The sequence below is a fragment of the Gambusia affinis genome, linkage group LG04 (genome assembly GCF_019740435.1).
Source record: "Gambusia affinis linkage group LG04, SWU_Gaff_1.0, whole genome shotgun sequence".
In the NCBI taxonomy this organism is placed as follows: domain Eukaryota; kingdom Metazoa; phylum Chordata; class Actinopteri; order Cyprinodontiformes; family Poeciliidae; genus Gambusia; species Gambusia affinis.
This window is the reverse complement of record NC_057871.1, coordinates 14516151-14534413: the sequence shown is the minus strand read 5'-3', so window position 1 is coordinate 14534413 and position 18263 is coordinate 14516151. Positions and strand designations below refer to the sequence as shown.

General features: G+C 36.1%; 1 protein-coding gene across 2 annotated transcripts in view; it reads right to left on the bottom strand.

Annotated features, from left to right (window-relative positions):
• lcor (ligand dependent nuclear receptor corepressor) overlaps window positions 1-18263 on the bottom strand; it is a 100869-nt gene that overhangs the window by 32228 nt on the left and 50378 nt on the right. For both annotated transcript variants that reach the window (XM_044114770.1, XM_044114771.1), the window contains exon 2: window positions 2808-2873. In XM_044114770.1, coding sequence (XP_043970705.1) covers window positions 2808-2873 — 66 coding nt within the window. The remainder of the gene's footprint in view (window positions 1-2807; window positions 2874-18263) is intronic.

Below are 18263 nucleotides of genomic sequence, written 5' to 3'. Positions count from 1 at the left end.
CCGATACTGACATCTAAGGTTTAGTATCGGCCGATACCGATCCGGTCTAGAAAAACAGCGCTGAATTGGCTTAAAATGTTGGGGGTTTTTTAAACACAGACATATTTGCAATGAATTACAAATTTATTTGATAACTCTGCGCCAGTACAGCAAATTTAAATGGAGCAATTGCTTCACAAGCTCGATCAAACACGTAAAAACAACTTTAATTTGTTAGGAATAAAACAGCCAACATAAAATACATAATAAAAAACTGAAACTCATTAAAACAATAGATTGACTACCAAATAAATTGAAACAAACCATTCAATTGATTCAAAAAGAGCAATTAGGGATACTAAATATAATGTAAAATAAATAAAGTATAATGTCGCTCAGAGAACAAAGCATAGAATTAGACTAAATAGATCTCCCTTTTTGGATAACAGACACCAAATCTAGAAATTCTTTTCAATATCGGGGCCAATACAGATATCAATATTGCATCGGTGTATCTTTACTTTTCACCTGGTTGGGACTTTATTATCACAGTATTCATAAAGTTTCAACAACTGTGAAGCACAGCTCAATCTAACAGTCAGCCAGTGTGTTTAAGTTGAATCGTGTGTAATTTAAACCATGTTCTAATTTACAGCAGACTTGTCTGTCTTTTCCAGTCAGTTCCTCTCGACTCTCTGTGAAACATCCAGATAATTTAGCCGCTGCTTCCTCTTTGTTCTGTCTTTCAGCTCTGTCAGTGGCGGTAATGAAAAGGTCACAGGTGAGCTCAGCTCGAACCCTGCAGTTGTGCCACTTACAATATCCCTGGGAAGGCACCAATTAGCTCCAGCCCCACTGCTAGCTTGACCCCTCACTCTCACCATTGTCCGTGAGACAATGCTCATGCTCGGGCGCCGCAAGTTTGCCACCCTAAAGAAAATATTGACGGTGTTTACAGGAGGCTTCACACTCCTGCGGTCCTGGTCAATAGTCAGCTGGTGTGAATGCACCTAATCAGCGTGGCGTTGCATCTACTTGATTTTTTGTGAATGTGGAGCGCTTTGTTTGAGGTGATGGGCTTCCCCGCAGGTCATTACACAGCTCAGATCTGGACGGACATGGGAATGTAGTTCTGTGTTCATTAAAAGAAGAATACCAGACAGAGTCAGTATGCGTGTATTCATTTTGTTGAATTCAGCGTCTCCTAGTTAGGTTTCCATATGTAGCTTTTATGCTAGTGTGTGCAACATGGTGGTGTGAAAAATGTACGTCGGAGCTGTGACTGAGAATGTGTCAGCTTTGCTAGAGTTTGGGCATGTGTGGAAGTGTAATGCATGAGTGAAAATGACATGCCCAAAATATTCTAAAAATGCCTTAAGTTGGTGGGGGAGGGGTCACATGACTGTGGGCCGCCATGTTGACCTTGTTTCTGGGAGAGACAGAAATTCAGAGAGAGGAAGCTGGGTGCTTAGTGGTGCAAATCAAATATGGATTTGATTTGCACCAGCACTCAGGGCAGGAAGATGCTTGGTATGGAGGTTTTGGCTGACTAAATAACACATACTGCTGCTTCCCCCATCACTAATGGACTTTATATGCATGCAAATCCCCAAAAAAGCACAAAAAAGGGCCAAAGTAAAAAGCAGGGCTTTATCTGTGAAAACTTTACTTCAGAAAACGGGTGCTACTACTAGCCTAGAGGGTGAAATTAGAGATTATTTCTGATAATGCATTTTGCAATTCTTTGACGATGGGCTGATTACAATTTTCCTTTAAGAATGAAAGTAAATGTAAATGTCTCAAAGGTAAAATATTCATAATGAAAATAAATTAATGTTCCTAAAAGAGTTTGAAGTTACATCTCATAAGTGTTTACCAATATTAGCACACAGAGCATAACTAATCGAGGGTTGAAATGATTAATCAGATTAATCACAATGAATTACTGAAATAATTGTCAACTAATTTAGTAATTGATTAATCAGTGACTACAGACTCAAAAACAAAGGCCACTTGCTGAAAGAACAACATGTTCAGATCAGTAATTATGACAAAATTGTGCAAAAGTATACATTTTGTTTTGAAGACAATAAAAAAAACCTTCTTTGTCAATAAATCTGTTCTGCCCAGAACAGATTTTTGGCAGTTTTATCTTAATTCAGCAGGGAGTAAAATAGTAAAAATAATCACAACAGTGCAAACCATTTTTTGGATTTTTAAAGATCATTAATTGGAATTTATTGTAACAACAAATCAAAATCTTATTTTGATAAGATATTTATCGCAATACAAAATAACAGGTACCAATAACTCACTTTCCTTTGAGAGGAAAGTTTTTACCAAACACTGGTGACTGTGTTATTTAATAGCAAGACTCTAATTAGAAAACATGTAATTGAGTTAGAATCTGTCTGTATATACACTGAGCCGATTTATGTATAAATCAGATCTGCTTGGCCTTGAGTCCACATTAATTATGTATTGGTGATTAATAAACTGGGTTACAAACGGCATCGTTACAGTAAAAAAAAAAAAATCCATCACAGTTAATGGAGAAAAGGAAAAAACTAGTTGCTGTAAATGCTGTTTGTTTTAAAGGGACATATTTGAAAAATTACGGATTACGCTAAAAGAGCAGAAAAACACTTTGAGCTGGAAAACAGGAATAAACACTCCTGTGACTCATAATTGTCATCACTCAGAGGACTCCTCATGAGGTTAGCTCCTTAATTAAAATGTTCAATTTACCTTTAATGTTCTTGAAATTGAAGTTAAGATTTGTAAAAGAATGTTGTGTTTTTGCCCGTTGGTGCTTAGTGCGTGTTTACCTTGAAAAAAAGTGACGTCCTTGACTAGTCCCGGCCCAAACAAGCCCTCTAAGATGCTTTCAAAGCCTGTGACAGAAAGAGGAGATGAGACGTTAATGTCTGCTCGCAGATTATTTATCAAAACAACAAAAAAAAGTGAAGTGGAAAAAATGCCTGAGTACAAAATGAATATGATTAATTTATTAGAAGGAAGAAGAGATGCAAACCAACCCGTCGAATGTCATCCATCATTCACTGTTTGCAGGTTTTTAAAGTGAAATATTTTGTTGTTCCGCATTTTTAACAGGAAGATTTTCTTTCAAGATTATTAATCAAGATTCTTAGATTTGGACATAATGTTTGTGTTTTTTAAAAAAAAAAACGTGAGGGGGAAACACTTTTTAACGTCTTGTAAAATTATTGCTAATCAAACCACAACAGTTTGTTTAATTTGTGTACTTAACTATTTTTATTTCCATTTGGTATCTTATTTCAGGCTGTTTTTTGTTACACAAGTATTTATCTATTTTGTATTAAACATATTGTGTGACTTTATATATGAATTTCTTTTAATGTGGTGACTTTATAAAAAATCTCCCCTGCCACCAAAACAAAATAAGGAAAGAAGGAAAAAGCAGAAAATGCAGAATATCGTCTGCCATATCCTTATCATGGTATTTTAAAAATATATCATTTTTTGCCATCAGAATATTGCAATCAGTGGAAATGAGTTGTTCACATCACAGCGTGGGAAACCACATCAGACAGTCCCAATTAAAAATAGTCTGGACTTAAATTAGGCCAATCCAAAAAACTTTGGCCAGACATTATAGCCAGAAACTAAAAGAGAGCAGAATGCATCGTCTGTAACGTTCAGCAAATCTTTCAGAAACCATCATACTACCACCATCACGTCTGACTGAAGGTGGTATGGTGTCCTTCTTTAAATTAATGTTTTAGCTTTTACAGCAAATGTAATGGGATGCAAACTACTTTTCACCAGGTTTACCACTGTTTCAATGTTGTTTTTCATCTATTCCTCAAGTTCAAGTCACATGCTTCATTCTGTTTTGGGGATTTCTTCATTTCATAGGCGAGTCAATAATCAGACAAGTCGTGTTTAAGTAAAAAAAAAAAAAAGGAGTTAATTACAGTAAATTTATGATTTAAAAAGAATACCACTTTTTTTCTACACAGGACTAAATTGCTTTTATTCTTTAATAAATGAAAGAATCTGCATTTTGTGTTTCCTGATATAAAAATGTAGACTGAAATATAAAATTACAACAAAGGAAAAACAAAACCAATCTGTCAGGAGGCAGACACTTCTTCACTTCACTTTACGTGATTTTTTTCCTACATACTAAACATCTAAACAAAATTATCAAATACAAACAAACCAATAAAATCAGATTGAAATAAAAAGTACATGCATATCAAACAGAATCAGTTTTTTTTTCACACAATACTGTGAACATTTATTGTGAACACACACACACAATAAGTACAAAAACCCAAACACAGCAGAGAACACACACACACACACACACGCACACACACACACACATGTTGTTATCTTTCTTCCAGCTCTTAAAGCAAATGAGCGCTGTACTTCTAATACACCAAGCTAATGTCACTCACTTTTTATTAACTGTAAATACCCTCAGTCTACTGTTGCTTGGCAACAGCATACAGAGAAACATAAATACATATTGTAATTTTCAACCTGAGCCCTCCCCCCGCTTTCCTCTCCACCCCCACCATATCCTCCCTCCTTTAAATGGAAATGGAGGCAGACAGAAGAGGAGCGGAGACAAAGGCTGTGTACATGTGTGCGTAAAAGTGTGTGCATTTTAAGCAGGGAACGGAAAGGTTAACGGGGCGCACACGCACACACACACACACACACACGCACACGCGCACACGCACTCAGAGATAAGTTACACATAGTTCAAGTGCAGCTGCTTCTGAGTGCGAAAGGTGAACGCCTGAGGCCGTTCCACCAAGAAACCAATGCCTGCATAAAAAATTAATTTTTCACTTATAAAATCGTTACAGTTCATGACAACAAACACACTTAAAGCTCAGCTGCTGAAGTAGCAGCGCTAATGGAGAGCAAAAGGGAGGTTGACAAAAACTCAACGACTGCTTTTCTACTGGTTTCAACTGTTTAAAGGGAAATCCACTGTAAAGGTAATCTGTTTTAGTTTGATAAAAAAAAACAAAAAAAAACTGTTAAATCTTATCAGATCAATTATGATTTCACAACTTCACATAAGCTAACGTTAAGGGAAACTGATCAAACATTTACTTGTGTTTAAACTGCGATTCTATAGAAAGTGCCGTCTCTTTGTTCATATGGAGCGAACACTATAGATCTGCTCCTCCCCCATATGTTACCATAAGCTGTCAATCAGAAAGGTATGATGCCACAAACTGCTTAAATTTACCCCACTCATAAAACATTGAGTAGTTTAGATTTTATTAACGGGAAGTCTCGGTGAAATAAATAACGTAGTTTATATTTTTTAGTTTTTTCACATCCTGTTGTGGCATTTCATATGAACCAGCTGGTTGCATGCATGGTCTCTGCAAAGCCGCCCTGGAGATGTTATCCTGATTGCTTGATTGGTTTTATTAAATCACCATTGCATCTGGCATCAAAATAGAAAGGATGCATTAATAAAATATGAAGTTGTGTTTGTATGACCTTCAACCTTTTGGATTATTTATATTAAGTGTATAGGTGTGTGTGGGCGTGTGTGTGTGTCTTAGTCTGTGTGGACTTGGTGTTATTTTGACACCTGGAATTGCAAAGGTGCTACAGACCTAGCCGCAATCAACTCCCAGAGTATCAAGGGGTTGCTAGCATTAGCTCCTGGGGTCAACAGGGAGACAAACACCAGGGACCCCCAGTCATTAAGACAGTGAAGCACACAGAGGGGTGCAGGGTGTCCACATCAGCCCCCCGCAGCAGAACCACAGAGCAGTGGGCAGGAGGAACCCACCAAGCACCTCAAACCAGCAGGCCAGGCATAGAGCTGGACTATAAATCACAATAACATATATACTGTGAGAGACATGGTGCCAATATCAATAGAAAATATAATAGAATTATATTTTGCTGAAAAATAGAATTTTTAGTAATTACACTGACCCCCAATCCAGAACTGCTAAGCCTTCTGGGAGATGTAGGCAGAGAAAAGGCTTCCAGTTAAGCAAAGTTGGTGGCATTGTCACAATCCGTACGGTGACACCGATTGTGCGGTGAGCTAATTTGCGACTGTTCTAAAAGAAATACTTCTATTAAGATATTTTAATTTCTTTGTTCTCATTACATGTCATTGTAATTGCTAAAGTAGCATACAATTTAAAGAGAATCACAAGAAATAAAGATTAAAAACGGTTTAACATTTTCCACACTGGGAAAAAAAAAATCTGCACAGTAATAAAACATAAGGAAAGAGAGTAATAAATTGTTCCCCATGAACACACGAGATACAGTCTTCTACAGTTTGATAACACCTTTAGTTAATCTCATAGAAGATGTGATTATTGTAAAAGTAATACATATATATATTTTTTTCCATGATGAATCCACCAGAGGGCGCACTGACGGTAGCTACTAGCCAACTGTCCTGTGAGTCCAATGTACAATTTTCTATTTATAATCTTTGAGCTAAATTAGGACAATTATAAATCCTTAATAGAATTAAAACATCATCAACAAAAATAGGTTCTCTTATAACAACTAGTATTTTAATTAATATAAAAATATGTCTCACTTTGCCAGGATTGTGCTTCCGGAACAAACAGTGACAGCAACTTACTTACTTGCTCTTTGGTTACCTAGCAACTCACTCACTCTGTGGTTACCTAGCAACAACCCGCTGAGTAACCTCCACAGCTGCAGTTTCTTCTTTCGCCACTGTCCCTCATAACTGCTTAAAAATAATTCAAAAAAACAAAAACAAACCACAGTTTGAAAACTGTGGATAAAACAGGAAAGGCCACGTAACCATTAGCAGTATTTCAAATATCTAAAACAAAAACATAAATTTAGAACCCCCATGATTCTAAATCATGTTCCAGAGTGATAAAATCTGGTAATAACACCGATAGAAAACATTGTGCTTTAGCCACAAGCATTTAATCTTTTTTCTTTTTTTGGTTAGTTTTCATGGCAGTATTACAACGCCACTTACAGGTTACCATGACACCGCTTTCGGTCTTTTTTGTTTGGATAAAGATACTTCTGGAAATAATGTATCTTTATAGATGACAAATCAAAAGATTTTTATGCAGACTTATGGACTGATTTCAGTCATAATCAAAGGGAAACACACACACACACACACACACACCCACACACACACACACACACACACACTCCTCATGCAAGATTCATTTTAAAAACAAAGCTATCTTTGATAAAAGCAATTTGAAACTTCAAAGACTTTTCTAAGGCCTCCAATATTTTTTCTACTTCCCAGATCCACAGATTTACTATTCTTCTTCTTTCATGTCAGATGCTATAAGTGGAGTTTTGGGGTATTATTATGCTCTGAATGTCAAAGCTAAACAGCCCAGTGCTCTGTAGTGATGAGCTGGTTTTTTTTTTTTTTGTGCCAGCACTAGTTCCAGTGGAGTAAAGGAGTCCTTCATTACTAAAACGCTGCAGTTGGACAAGTGAGATCAGGAGATGTGATTGGACGGATGAGATAACAAAATGATGACAAAGTCTCTTGAAACCGGAGGCAAAAAGCTTAGGAAATGTAGGTCAGTCAGTGAACACACTCTGGGTCCAAATGCATTTACACTTGAGATGGGACGAGGGGACCACACACACACACACACACACACACACACACATCAACGTTCCAGAGCAAAAACGCAGGAAAATTTGGACTTTTTCATTCCTTCACACATTCTTTCTACAAATGGAAAGCTGAGTCACCTCTGCACAAACGAAAGGATTCACACACGTTAACGATACATTAAAACAGAAAACGAAAACAGTCATGGGTGTAATCACACGACAGCGAGCTAATCCACGTGCAGCTGGAAGGACAATGTCAGAACATGTGAACATAAATGGCTTCAGCTTCAAATCACTGTCAATCTAATGCTTGTTACGAATCATTGTTTTAAGTCAATGATTCGGCATTAATGACGAATAATGAATTTGTCATTATTCATGAAAAAGTACTAGTTTCATTGGCAGGTTATTTCATTTTCTTATACCAAAATATTTTTCATGTTTTTAGTCAAATAATCTGCCAATGGAAGCACTTTTTGATCAACATTAAGGAATTATTGACTTAAAACAAGTTCCTATATCTTGCTGAAAGTTACTTGTAAGTTAATTTTCTCTTGTTTCAAGAGACTAAAACTAGTTTAGTAAAAACTAAACTAAAAATACTTGACAAGATTTTGTGTTTTTGCAGTGTAGAAGCAGAGCTTCAGTGAGAACTTGGCTTCAGGTGCAGCTCTGCTCTGAAACACTTCATAGTCAAAAGAAATAACTGATAAAGACTAATTAGATTAAACTGATTTAGAGCCTAACAAGGAGCACAAACTGATGAAAATCTAATTCAGAAGAGGCTTTTTAAATACAAACAGATGTAGGCATGTCAAGAAACAACACTCCAGTTTCTTACAGCAGTGGACAGAAAAAGAAAGAACAAAAGAAAGAAAGAGAGAATGAAAGAGAACAAAAGAAAGAAAGAAAGAAGAAAGAAAGAAAGAGAGAACGAAAGAGAACAAAAGAATGAAAGAGACAAAGAAAGAAAGAAACAAACAAACAAACAAAGAAAGGAAGAGAAAGGAAACAGCAGGAACATTTGGGAAAAGATGCGTAAAGCAGAGAAAAGTCAAACAGAAACATTAAGCGTCAATATTTCCACATGAATAAAAAATAATTGCTTTCTATCAGCCTGGTGATAATCAGATAACTACCTGATTGTTAAGATTATAACAAAAGCTCGTTGGATCAGAAGGTTTGATATTAAAATAATCAAAATGAAGACGGGTCACATAGAGCCGCCAAAGGTGCTTTTCAGGAGCAAAGCAGACGCCAGAAGGAGCTTCCACAGCGAGCGATTATCATGAATCCCAGAAATAAAGATAAGTGGGTGAAGCTTGGCGCCCAGCTCTAAGTATGTTACAGACTATTGAGTGGTGAACAAAATATGAAGCACTTTGAGAAAATGGCAAAACGTTAAAAAAATAAATAAATAAATAAATAAAAAATGGTGTCAACTGAAACACTATTTCAGTTTTTAAAATGCATCTGGACTGTTCTGAACTTCTCCAGTCCAGTTTGTATCACTTTAAATCTAAACAGAGATTATCTAGAGCACAGCGCGTTTTAAGCATTTCCTTTACTTATGAAAATATAAAACATGAAGTTTGATTTAAATTAGAATTAGAACAGAATTAAACAGCAGAACGCACAGACTAATCAAATCAGGACTCGACAGTTCAACACCAATAATAAACTCTTTAAAATATAATTGATCAGTTTTCCACAATCTTTATTATCCAAAGAGGCATTTTTGGGTCCAGCTGCATAAACTTGGCTTTAAAGTGAAGAAAAACAATTAAAATGTGCAGAAAGAATGTTTGGGATGATGGGTTTTGTGGAAAATGATGAAAAAAAAAAAAGTTTAATTTTATGAAAATAGATCTAAAACAATATATTAATGGTATTTTAATTGCTGTGCTGTTATCCCATAAAAAAAAAACATAAAGAAAAGAAAACAGAACTACTGAGATTTTTTTTAAACTTTTTACTAAGATATAGGAGCATGTTTTAAGTCAACAATTCCTTAATCTAATTTTTTTAACAAGTACTAACAAGTACTACTGTAGTTCCATTGGCAGATTATTCCACTTAAAACATGGGGAAAATATCTTGTTATAAGTGAAATAATCTTCTAATGGAACCAGTACTTTTTCATCAATTTTAAAACAAGCTCATATTTCTTGTTAAAAAATTATTGGTAAGTGAATTTTGTATTATTTCAAGTGTACTAAGATATTTGCACTAGAAAAGAGACTAGAAATATTTGGTAGGATTTTGTGTTTCTGCAGAGTGGGTGTACAAGCTCGATATTTGACAATTTTGTCATTTTTTTTGGATGCCAGACAGCTGAGGTTTTCTGTGTCTTACAGAAATCTGAAATAATAAAACTCAAAACATGCTGCACGTTTTATAATTTACCATAAATATTTTTTCTACTGGCAACTGCATGTTGGTCTCATTGTAAAATGTAATGATATCTGTTGTTTTATCAAACTTCCAACACAGTAACATTCATTTACAGACACATACGTTCAACTTCGATTGACATCTGATGTGATGCAAATAAAGTGTTAAAAGGTACAACAGAAACACCATCATGTACCGCATAAGACGAAACTGACCTTCGTGTCAAACTTTTTTTTCCTTCTGGGTCAAATCAAGATCATGAATGTTCTTAAAGGACTGGTTCTGCCAGAATGTATGGATAAAACCAATTCAATTTTTAATTTATATAAATGATAAAAATAAATTCTTAAAATTAAATTAAACATCCTTTCAGTCCCTCCAGGATTCCGCGATTGTTTTTGTGATTTGTTGCAATAAAAAAGTCGGTAACACTTTATTTGACGGGTTGTGAATAAGACTGTCATGAATGACATAAATTTGTTATAAAAGTGTGACTGATTAAACTATAAAAATTATGAGGCTTTTTGTTATTAGAGCTAAAGTGTAATCAGTCATATTTTATAACAAATTTATGAGATCATGACTTCTTGGTTAATGTCAAGTTGTCATAACAAAGACATTTTGAATAATGTCAACTTTGTATTAAAAGTGTCATGATTACCGAATGACACTTTATGACAACAGTCCTAAATATTCATGAAGACGAACTCATGTTCATGCCAGTCGTATTCACAACCCGTCAAAGCGTTAACAATAAAGTGTTTGTGGTAGTAATTTAGAAATATGTATGATGGTAAATGCAACTTTTTAGGACTAGCCGCATAAAGTAAGAAATAGTACTTCCTGCAGGTGGGAGTAAACCGTCACTTAGATCCAATGTCGCTTAGATTCACCATTTTGCAAAAAATCTGCAATAAACTCACAATTATACAATAACGCAAAAAAGTGCAGGGATTTGTTGATTTTGTGTGAAGGTTTACAATAATTCACAAGAAACTGGAGGGAATAGTTGATGCAATTTGGCAGTAAATAGATAAAAACAGCTTTGGATCGATTGATATAATAATATTTAAGCACACTGTTATCTTAACGGTTCTATTTATGAATCTACTGAGTCGCATAAAAAGCTATGGCGGGCTGGACTTGGTCCTGGTCCTCGACTTTGACACCTTTGCATTAGTACATTTAGAGATGGATGGCTAAAGTGTTTAATAAATAAAATAAATAAATAGTATAAGAGCCTGAAGTCAGTGGAGCTGTTTTTTCCTTTCTGTAGCAGTGAGGTTCAATTAGCTGCAGCAATTACCAAAGAGGCCAGAGTGAAAACACCCGTCTGTCCATCCGTCTGTCAGTCCGTCCGGCTCTATTCTCTCTAAATCTCTCCCCTTTGACCTCCATTATAACCTCCACACACAGCAAAACACATAATCCCCTCCAGAGACAATGTGAGACACAATGAGGTGACATGGATTAGAAATGACACGGCGACGGTCTCATGACGAGTCATCAAGCGGAAACGCTAAAACAGAAATTCAAACAAATTTATCTTTTTCCACAAATGTTCCATCGTTGCCGTCATTTGGGGCCTAACACGACATGCCTAATGCGTTGACAAGAACGGCATGATCCATCCTTTTTAATGTCTGAGAACGTCACTCGGCATGGTCAACAGAATTAGGGTTGCCATTTTGACACACAATCCAAAGGAAGCCCAGAAATATCCTGCAAATATGCACATGATTCCAACAGAAACTTCTAGATCCTCATCATTTCACTGATTGGTTCAGCTTCATGCACTGGTTGTTCATTCCAGCTAAAATTATTGTCACTGACCAACAAAAGCTTCATCCAGCCTGAAGGAACCGCGGCTGTAAACAATGATCCAAAATCAAATAAACGAAACAGAATCTCATGCAGGGTCATGTGGACATACAGGTCAAAATTTATCGTTTATCATTAATTCTCATAATAATATTTTGATTTATCTAGTTGATGTCTGAAACCCCTAAAGGTGCCCATATTGTAATTTTTCTCCATTGTTTATTGTTAAATTAAGGTGAAAAAAATCATTTGAAAATATGATGAAACGCGCCGACTGTGTGCATTTTAGTGATAAAACTCACACTTCTTATGTGACTGGTGTCATAAAAAAACACATATGGAAATGTTTTCCAGGACAGAATTTATGTTTGTGGGCCTTTGATAGCTGCAGCCACAGACATACAGTTACTTAAAAAAAAGAAGCAAATAGTTTTTATCGTCTCTTTTATCGTCATCACAACAGTACCACAAAATATTGTACTAAACTTTTAAGTCCGAGTGGAGATTTCCTGCACTTATATTATGAAACTGACAACAAACAGCTGGTAAAGTGTATTTAATTTCCCTTTGGAATCAAATTATTTTTTAATTTTTATATGAATATTGTTGGTAGCTCTGTCAGCGTGCAGCCAGGTGTTGAATAAATTCAACATAATCAAAGTTACTCAGTGATTGCAGGTCAATGATTCTCTGGTTTACTAATCAAAACATTATCATTTTAACACGTTAAAGCAACACAATTAATTATTAAACAGCTAATAACTATCACTGTGTATTGCAACAAGAAAGATCAGAAAGTGTGGATGTTTTAATTTTTATTTGCATTTGAATTATTAGGAGCTTTTTGCTACTCAAGGTTAACATCTGATATTAACGGTTATTAACGCTGGCTGCACTAATCAGGCTTAATGCTGGTGTAAAACCAAAATTAGAGCAACAAATTGAACACTTTCTTTTCAGTTCTATAAAACTCTCACAGTTCATTTATATTTGTTTAAGATAAACTAAAATCAGCTGAAATTAAGTCAAAGATTCCCAAGAACCAATATCTGGAAAACAGGCGGTGAATTTCTAATTTGCATTCCACAAATTATTGATTGTCCTTGATTAATATTCAGCATTTAGCAGCTGATTCCACTGAGTCTCCCTTAAAAATGACTATAAACCTAAATATTCCACATTTAGCATTAAAATCCAAAAGTTTTCTTTACAAAATGTTTTTTTAAACTGATCCACTGTTTTAAACAAATGTCCAACGTCTCTTCCATTTCTTTCCAGTGAGTTTTTAATTGGGATTTTTTTAAAAAACAACAAAAAAACATACCAGTTTGAACAGCATTTTATATTGAAACATCCCTCTCTTCAATAAAACTAGACAGACGGCATATTAGTCTTTTCCAACTTTAATGTGAAGAAGTTAAAGAACTTCAAAATCATTGTTCCTGCCTGACATGCAAACGCAGATATATTAATAAAAGTAATCTGATTCTGTGCAAACTTTGAATACACAACAGCTGCCACCAGCTGCACGATCTTGATTTAAAGTAAAAAATAAAATAAAAACTCTCTGCAAAAGCATAACACCCTCAAGAATACAAACACCCATAGGAACTGCCTCATGTTGGATCAAATAAAGACAATTTTCTACAAATGAGAAAGCAGCTTCTCTAAAAATAAGACGTGTTAATTTATTCAGTTTTCATTTAACAAAATACATTCACTGCCATCTTATGTTTCCACCTGAATATCTGAAGCGCGGCTCGCCTGGTTAATGCCGCACCGAGTGCAGCAACGATCTAAAACTCTGCTTGACCTTGCATCAGTGCTTCAGTGCAGATTTAGTTTGTGCAGTTTGTATCTTTATTCATCATGCATGTGGCCTTTTGGATGAAATTTTGTAAAGTGAAAGAAAATCCTCATGGAGATAAAAATGTTAATGTAGGATTAGTGCTGGTTAGGATAAGCTGACTTTTAGGTTGTTCACTTGGTGAGGACTCTAATCCCCAAACACTACATGCTCACTCATTGCTTACATCAAGCAACATTTTCCATGTTTTCCTTTATTTTTGTCCCCCCCGCCCCCCTGTGGAAATGTTTCAATTTTCCTCAGAAGAAGAGGGGATGTTTTAGAGGCTTTATGAGTACGTAATGCATATTTATTTATCTTGCACATAAAACTTGCTGCAAAAAGATCCGTAATTGTACAACTGTACATGTTTGAAAAGCAGAAGTAGAGCCTCCTGCACAACCAACAACAATGCAGCAGGTTGTTTCTGGAAGGTAAGTCAATAGCAAAACACTCGTCTTTTCCAGCAGCCATTGTACAGAGTATACAGAGTTAAAACCACTAGACCTAATGAGCTGGAGTTCTGCTTGGGTTGCTATGTAACCGGCTGGGCTTCACTGGCGTTGCTAGGTAACGGGCAGTGCATCTATGATGTTACATTATGGAGGGTCATTTTCAAGTCACCAAAAAACATCAACTTATTGCCAAAAATAGCCAAGTTTTTTTGTTTTTTTTTTGAGTGCTTGGACTAGCTTCAAACAATAAAAACCCAAATAGACGAACAAAAAGGTGGAAAATGTGAATTTTACATAATACTATAAATAACTATTGAACATTGCAGAAAATCCTAGAGAATAAAGGTTCTGTGCCATTTCTATATACTATATACAAATCACGTAAAATCATTTTTGGCAGGTTAACAAGTTTAGAAAATAATCTGACTGGTTGATCCATGGTTCCAAAAACCCTAACAGAAGGTCCACAAAAGATCCACAATCATGTACATTTTGCTTCAGCTTTACGGAAAGATAAAATTCAAAGAAGAGGAAGAACAAAGAGGGGCGGCAGTGATTCACAAACATCTCTGCTGGGGAAGATCAGCTAAAGCCTTTTCTTCCATCTGCAGGAAAACAAACTTCAGTGGAACAGTGTATTAATATCTGTTTCAGTCAATAACAAATACAGATACAAAAGCTTGTTTAATAAGAGACACGACCACCTCTGGCACATTATTCAGTGTGTATATATACATCTGTGGGTGTGAGTCAAGAAGACAAGAAGAGAAAATGAACTAAAGTAAATATGTGCATGATTGGCCAACAGGTATGGCAAAAAAGCAGCACACAAATTTAAATGAAAAACAACCTAAAATGGCGGATTTATTCTGTGCTGCAGAATGGGGGGGGGAAACGTGAAATTCACAGGAAGGTGAGGCAAAATTACACACAAACTTGAAGGTTGGAGCTTTTCTTTCACAAATGTCCTCATGTGAACATGGTCATGGCTCTGAAAATGAAAAGAGAAGAAAGCTCTTTGATTCGCTTACAAATCTACCCTTTGACTGGACGCATACAGTAAATTCCTTCCCCCTCTCCTGCCATACATACAAATGAACACAGTGTCTATATGCATGACCGAATGTGAAAAGCCAACCAACGGCACAGAGCAGATTTGTTTCCCGGTGGTTTGAGTGTGGTTTTAGCGAGGCTGCTCCGAATTGTTCTCCTTGCCACATTTCTAAAGCTAAGCGAACGTCTCTGTGGGAGGAAGGGGAAAAAAAGGAAACATTCCAATTAGCCATCCAACTATCTAATTATTTCATTATGTGCTGGAGAGCAGGAAGGAGGATGGCAATGTGTTTCCTTTCATCCTCCGTGCTCCCGCTTGTGGTGATGACAACTGCAAGTATTTTGTTCTCCCTGTCACCTACAGTAAGTTATTCTGCTGCTTTGAACTACTTGTGTGGTTTTTCTTTTCCCTCATGCTGATTTCTAACCTCAGTCCCTCACTTTTTGTCAGCGTGATCCTGCGTCTTCAGCCTTTCAGATCGGTAAGGACGCATGAAGAGGACATGCTGGCGAACGCCAACAAGAAGCTAATTGAAAACAATTAAAGGGAGATCGGGGAGTTAGTGGTTGTGCAAACGATGGAGTGCTTAAGTTGGGGGTGGGGGACCCGACGTTGAGTGGTTAAGGATTAAGAAAAAGGAGTGGCAATGTGTGTATTCTGTTATTTTCACTCAATTACCTTCAGGGTTACAGTGGAAAACAGCCGAGGTTTAACGAGGGCACACTGTAAAACATTGGAGCCACATTTAGTTGTGTCTTCTGTCTTCTACTGTCAAATACGTTTAGCGAGTTTTGGATTCTGAACCTAAATGTGTGAGTTTGAGAAAGATAAGCTTACAGTATTAAGTTGTGTTAACTTTTTATTAATTCTGTCAAACCTGAATTAAGTAGAGTTTTTAGGTCAGATTGATAAAGAAGTACTTGGTCCACTGGCAGATTATTTCATTAAGAACATGGGAAAAATATCTTTTTAAAAGTGAAATAATCTGCCAATAATCTACTTCCTCATCAATATTAAGATACTATTGACTTAACTCGTTAACCCCCTAAATCTCCAAAAGCAGCTGAAAAAGTATACCCAAATTAAATCAGCTGCTGTTCCTGAACAATTTGGAGTACATGCAAAAGTTTGGTCTCTTTATGAAGATGACAAACTAAATTGTCTATTTTTGCAGTCAAAAATAATTTAACTGTACGTAGCTTGTAGCTATTACATTTGTAACACACACAAAAAAGAGATGTCATTTTGGACATGTTTAGTTTTGAGGATGTACAACTTCAAATGACTTTAACTCCTCAGTGCTTCAACATGCAGTCATCATCGAGGAATCCTCTGGTAGACACAACGTTACTGATAATGGAAATTATTTATAATAAATAAATAAAATGGCATATCTGGAGGTCCAGAGGGGTCAGTGTACAGTCAGACTTCCTCCCCTTTCTTGCAATACACTGTCCGTTTTCAGAAATCAAGCATGAATCAAAGAGTGAGCATGCAGGAGGCTGAGATTCTGAAAGAAGAAAAGACTCAAAAGAATATTTAATTTTTCTGCACAGAGAAGCCCAAAGAGGAATCAAAGTAATTTCTAGGTTGTTTGAAACTTCCTGGAAACATTAATCATTTTGGCTTCAATGAGAAATGAACTTGAGCATAAATTTTATAGTTTTAATTGTTAATAAAGCTCTCAGCCTCCAGCAACACGCTGAAAGTAACCTACTGCTCCTAAATAACTTTCATTTGGAGGCAACCAAAGGTGGGCAGAAACTGCATATTTTTACTCAAGTAAAAGTAAAAAGTAGAGTTGCACTGATTGTAGGTTTCTGGCCGATCGCAGATTGCCAATCTTTCAAAAGCCTGACCTGACGATTCTGATTTTGGGCGATACCAATTTTTTGTCTGAAATCTCTCTAAAAAGGGTAAGAAAGTCACTGAGTTTGTAACCGTGGGGTAAATATTGTTAACTGCAAATGTGCAGAAATGACCGGATGGGTCGGTCTGTCAGTCAACTCTCTCTAAAAGCAGACCAGAAGAGGACAGGATGATTTTTATACTTCTGCAGAGGGAAATAAGATTGGCTTCACATGCAAGTATCAGTCGATCACAAATCTCCCAAAATTAAGGAAATTGGCGCCAATAAATCAATGTAAGCCTAATAAAAATTGCAGCATTAAAAAAATACTCCTAAAAGTAATTTTTTCCCCAAAAGTGTTACTCAAGTTAAATTAATTGAGTAAATGTAACTAGTTTCCACCCAATTCTGGATGAAAATAAAAACTGAAGAAATTTCCAGCAGAAAAAGTTAAACTTTATTTCCATATACTGATCAAATGTCAGGATGAAGGAGAGTTCAGCGAAGCAACCGGCAATGATGAGCCTCGAGCAACACTTTCTGTTTTTTGACACTAAATAATTATGGCTTGTGTAATTTCCTGTAATTATTGATGATTAGTTTTGAGTAGATGATTGTTTACATGGAGCAGCACAGTTCAGAAAGAAGGCAGTTCTGTTAGACAAGTTTTTACTGTTTTGTTAATAAAAAGGGAGTTTCTCATCATAATATTGCTAAAAGGGAATTTCATCCATTCAACAGAGGGATTCAGCTAAAGACACCAAGGACACGGTTATCATATTGCTCCTTTTTCCACTTACACACATGTTCGCCTGATATTCCATACACTTTTGTCTTTTTCAGAAGTGTTGGCACTTTTCTCCCATAATGCTCTGAATGCTGTTATATGACCAGCTATTGTAGGAAGGTTAAGCGCATCTTAAGTTAAAACTGTCCTAGAATAAACCAGGAATAAAAAAGATATGACCATGCATGCACCTCTTAAAACCGTTCTCAGAATCTCATCCATTTTGCTCTTCTCAATTGTATTTCCGCAGCTTTATCAGACCTCTGCTTACAAAATTATGTTTTCAGTCCTTGTATCTGAAAGCAGCTCATCTCCAAGCGTCGAGTGCTTCAAGGAAAAACTAGCCAAGTAATCAAATTCATCTCATAAATATTACTGTCCATTAAAAGATGCACCAAGGATACTGTCCGTGTTTTAACTAATAATTCCCAAACAGCCCAAGCTACATTTGT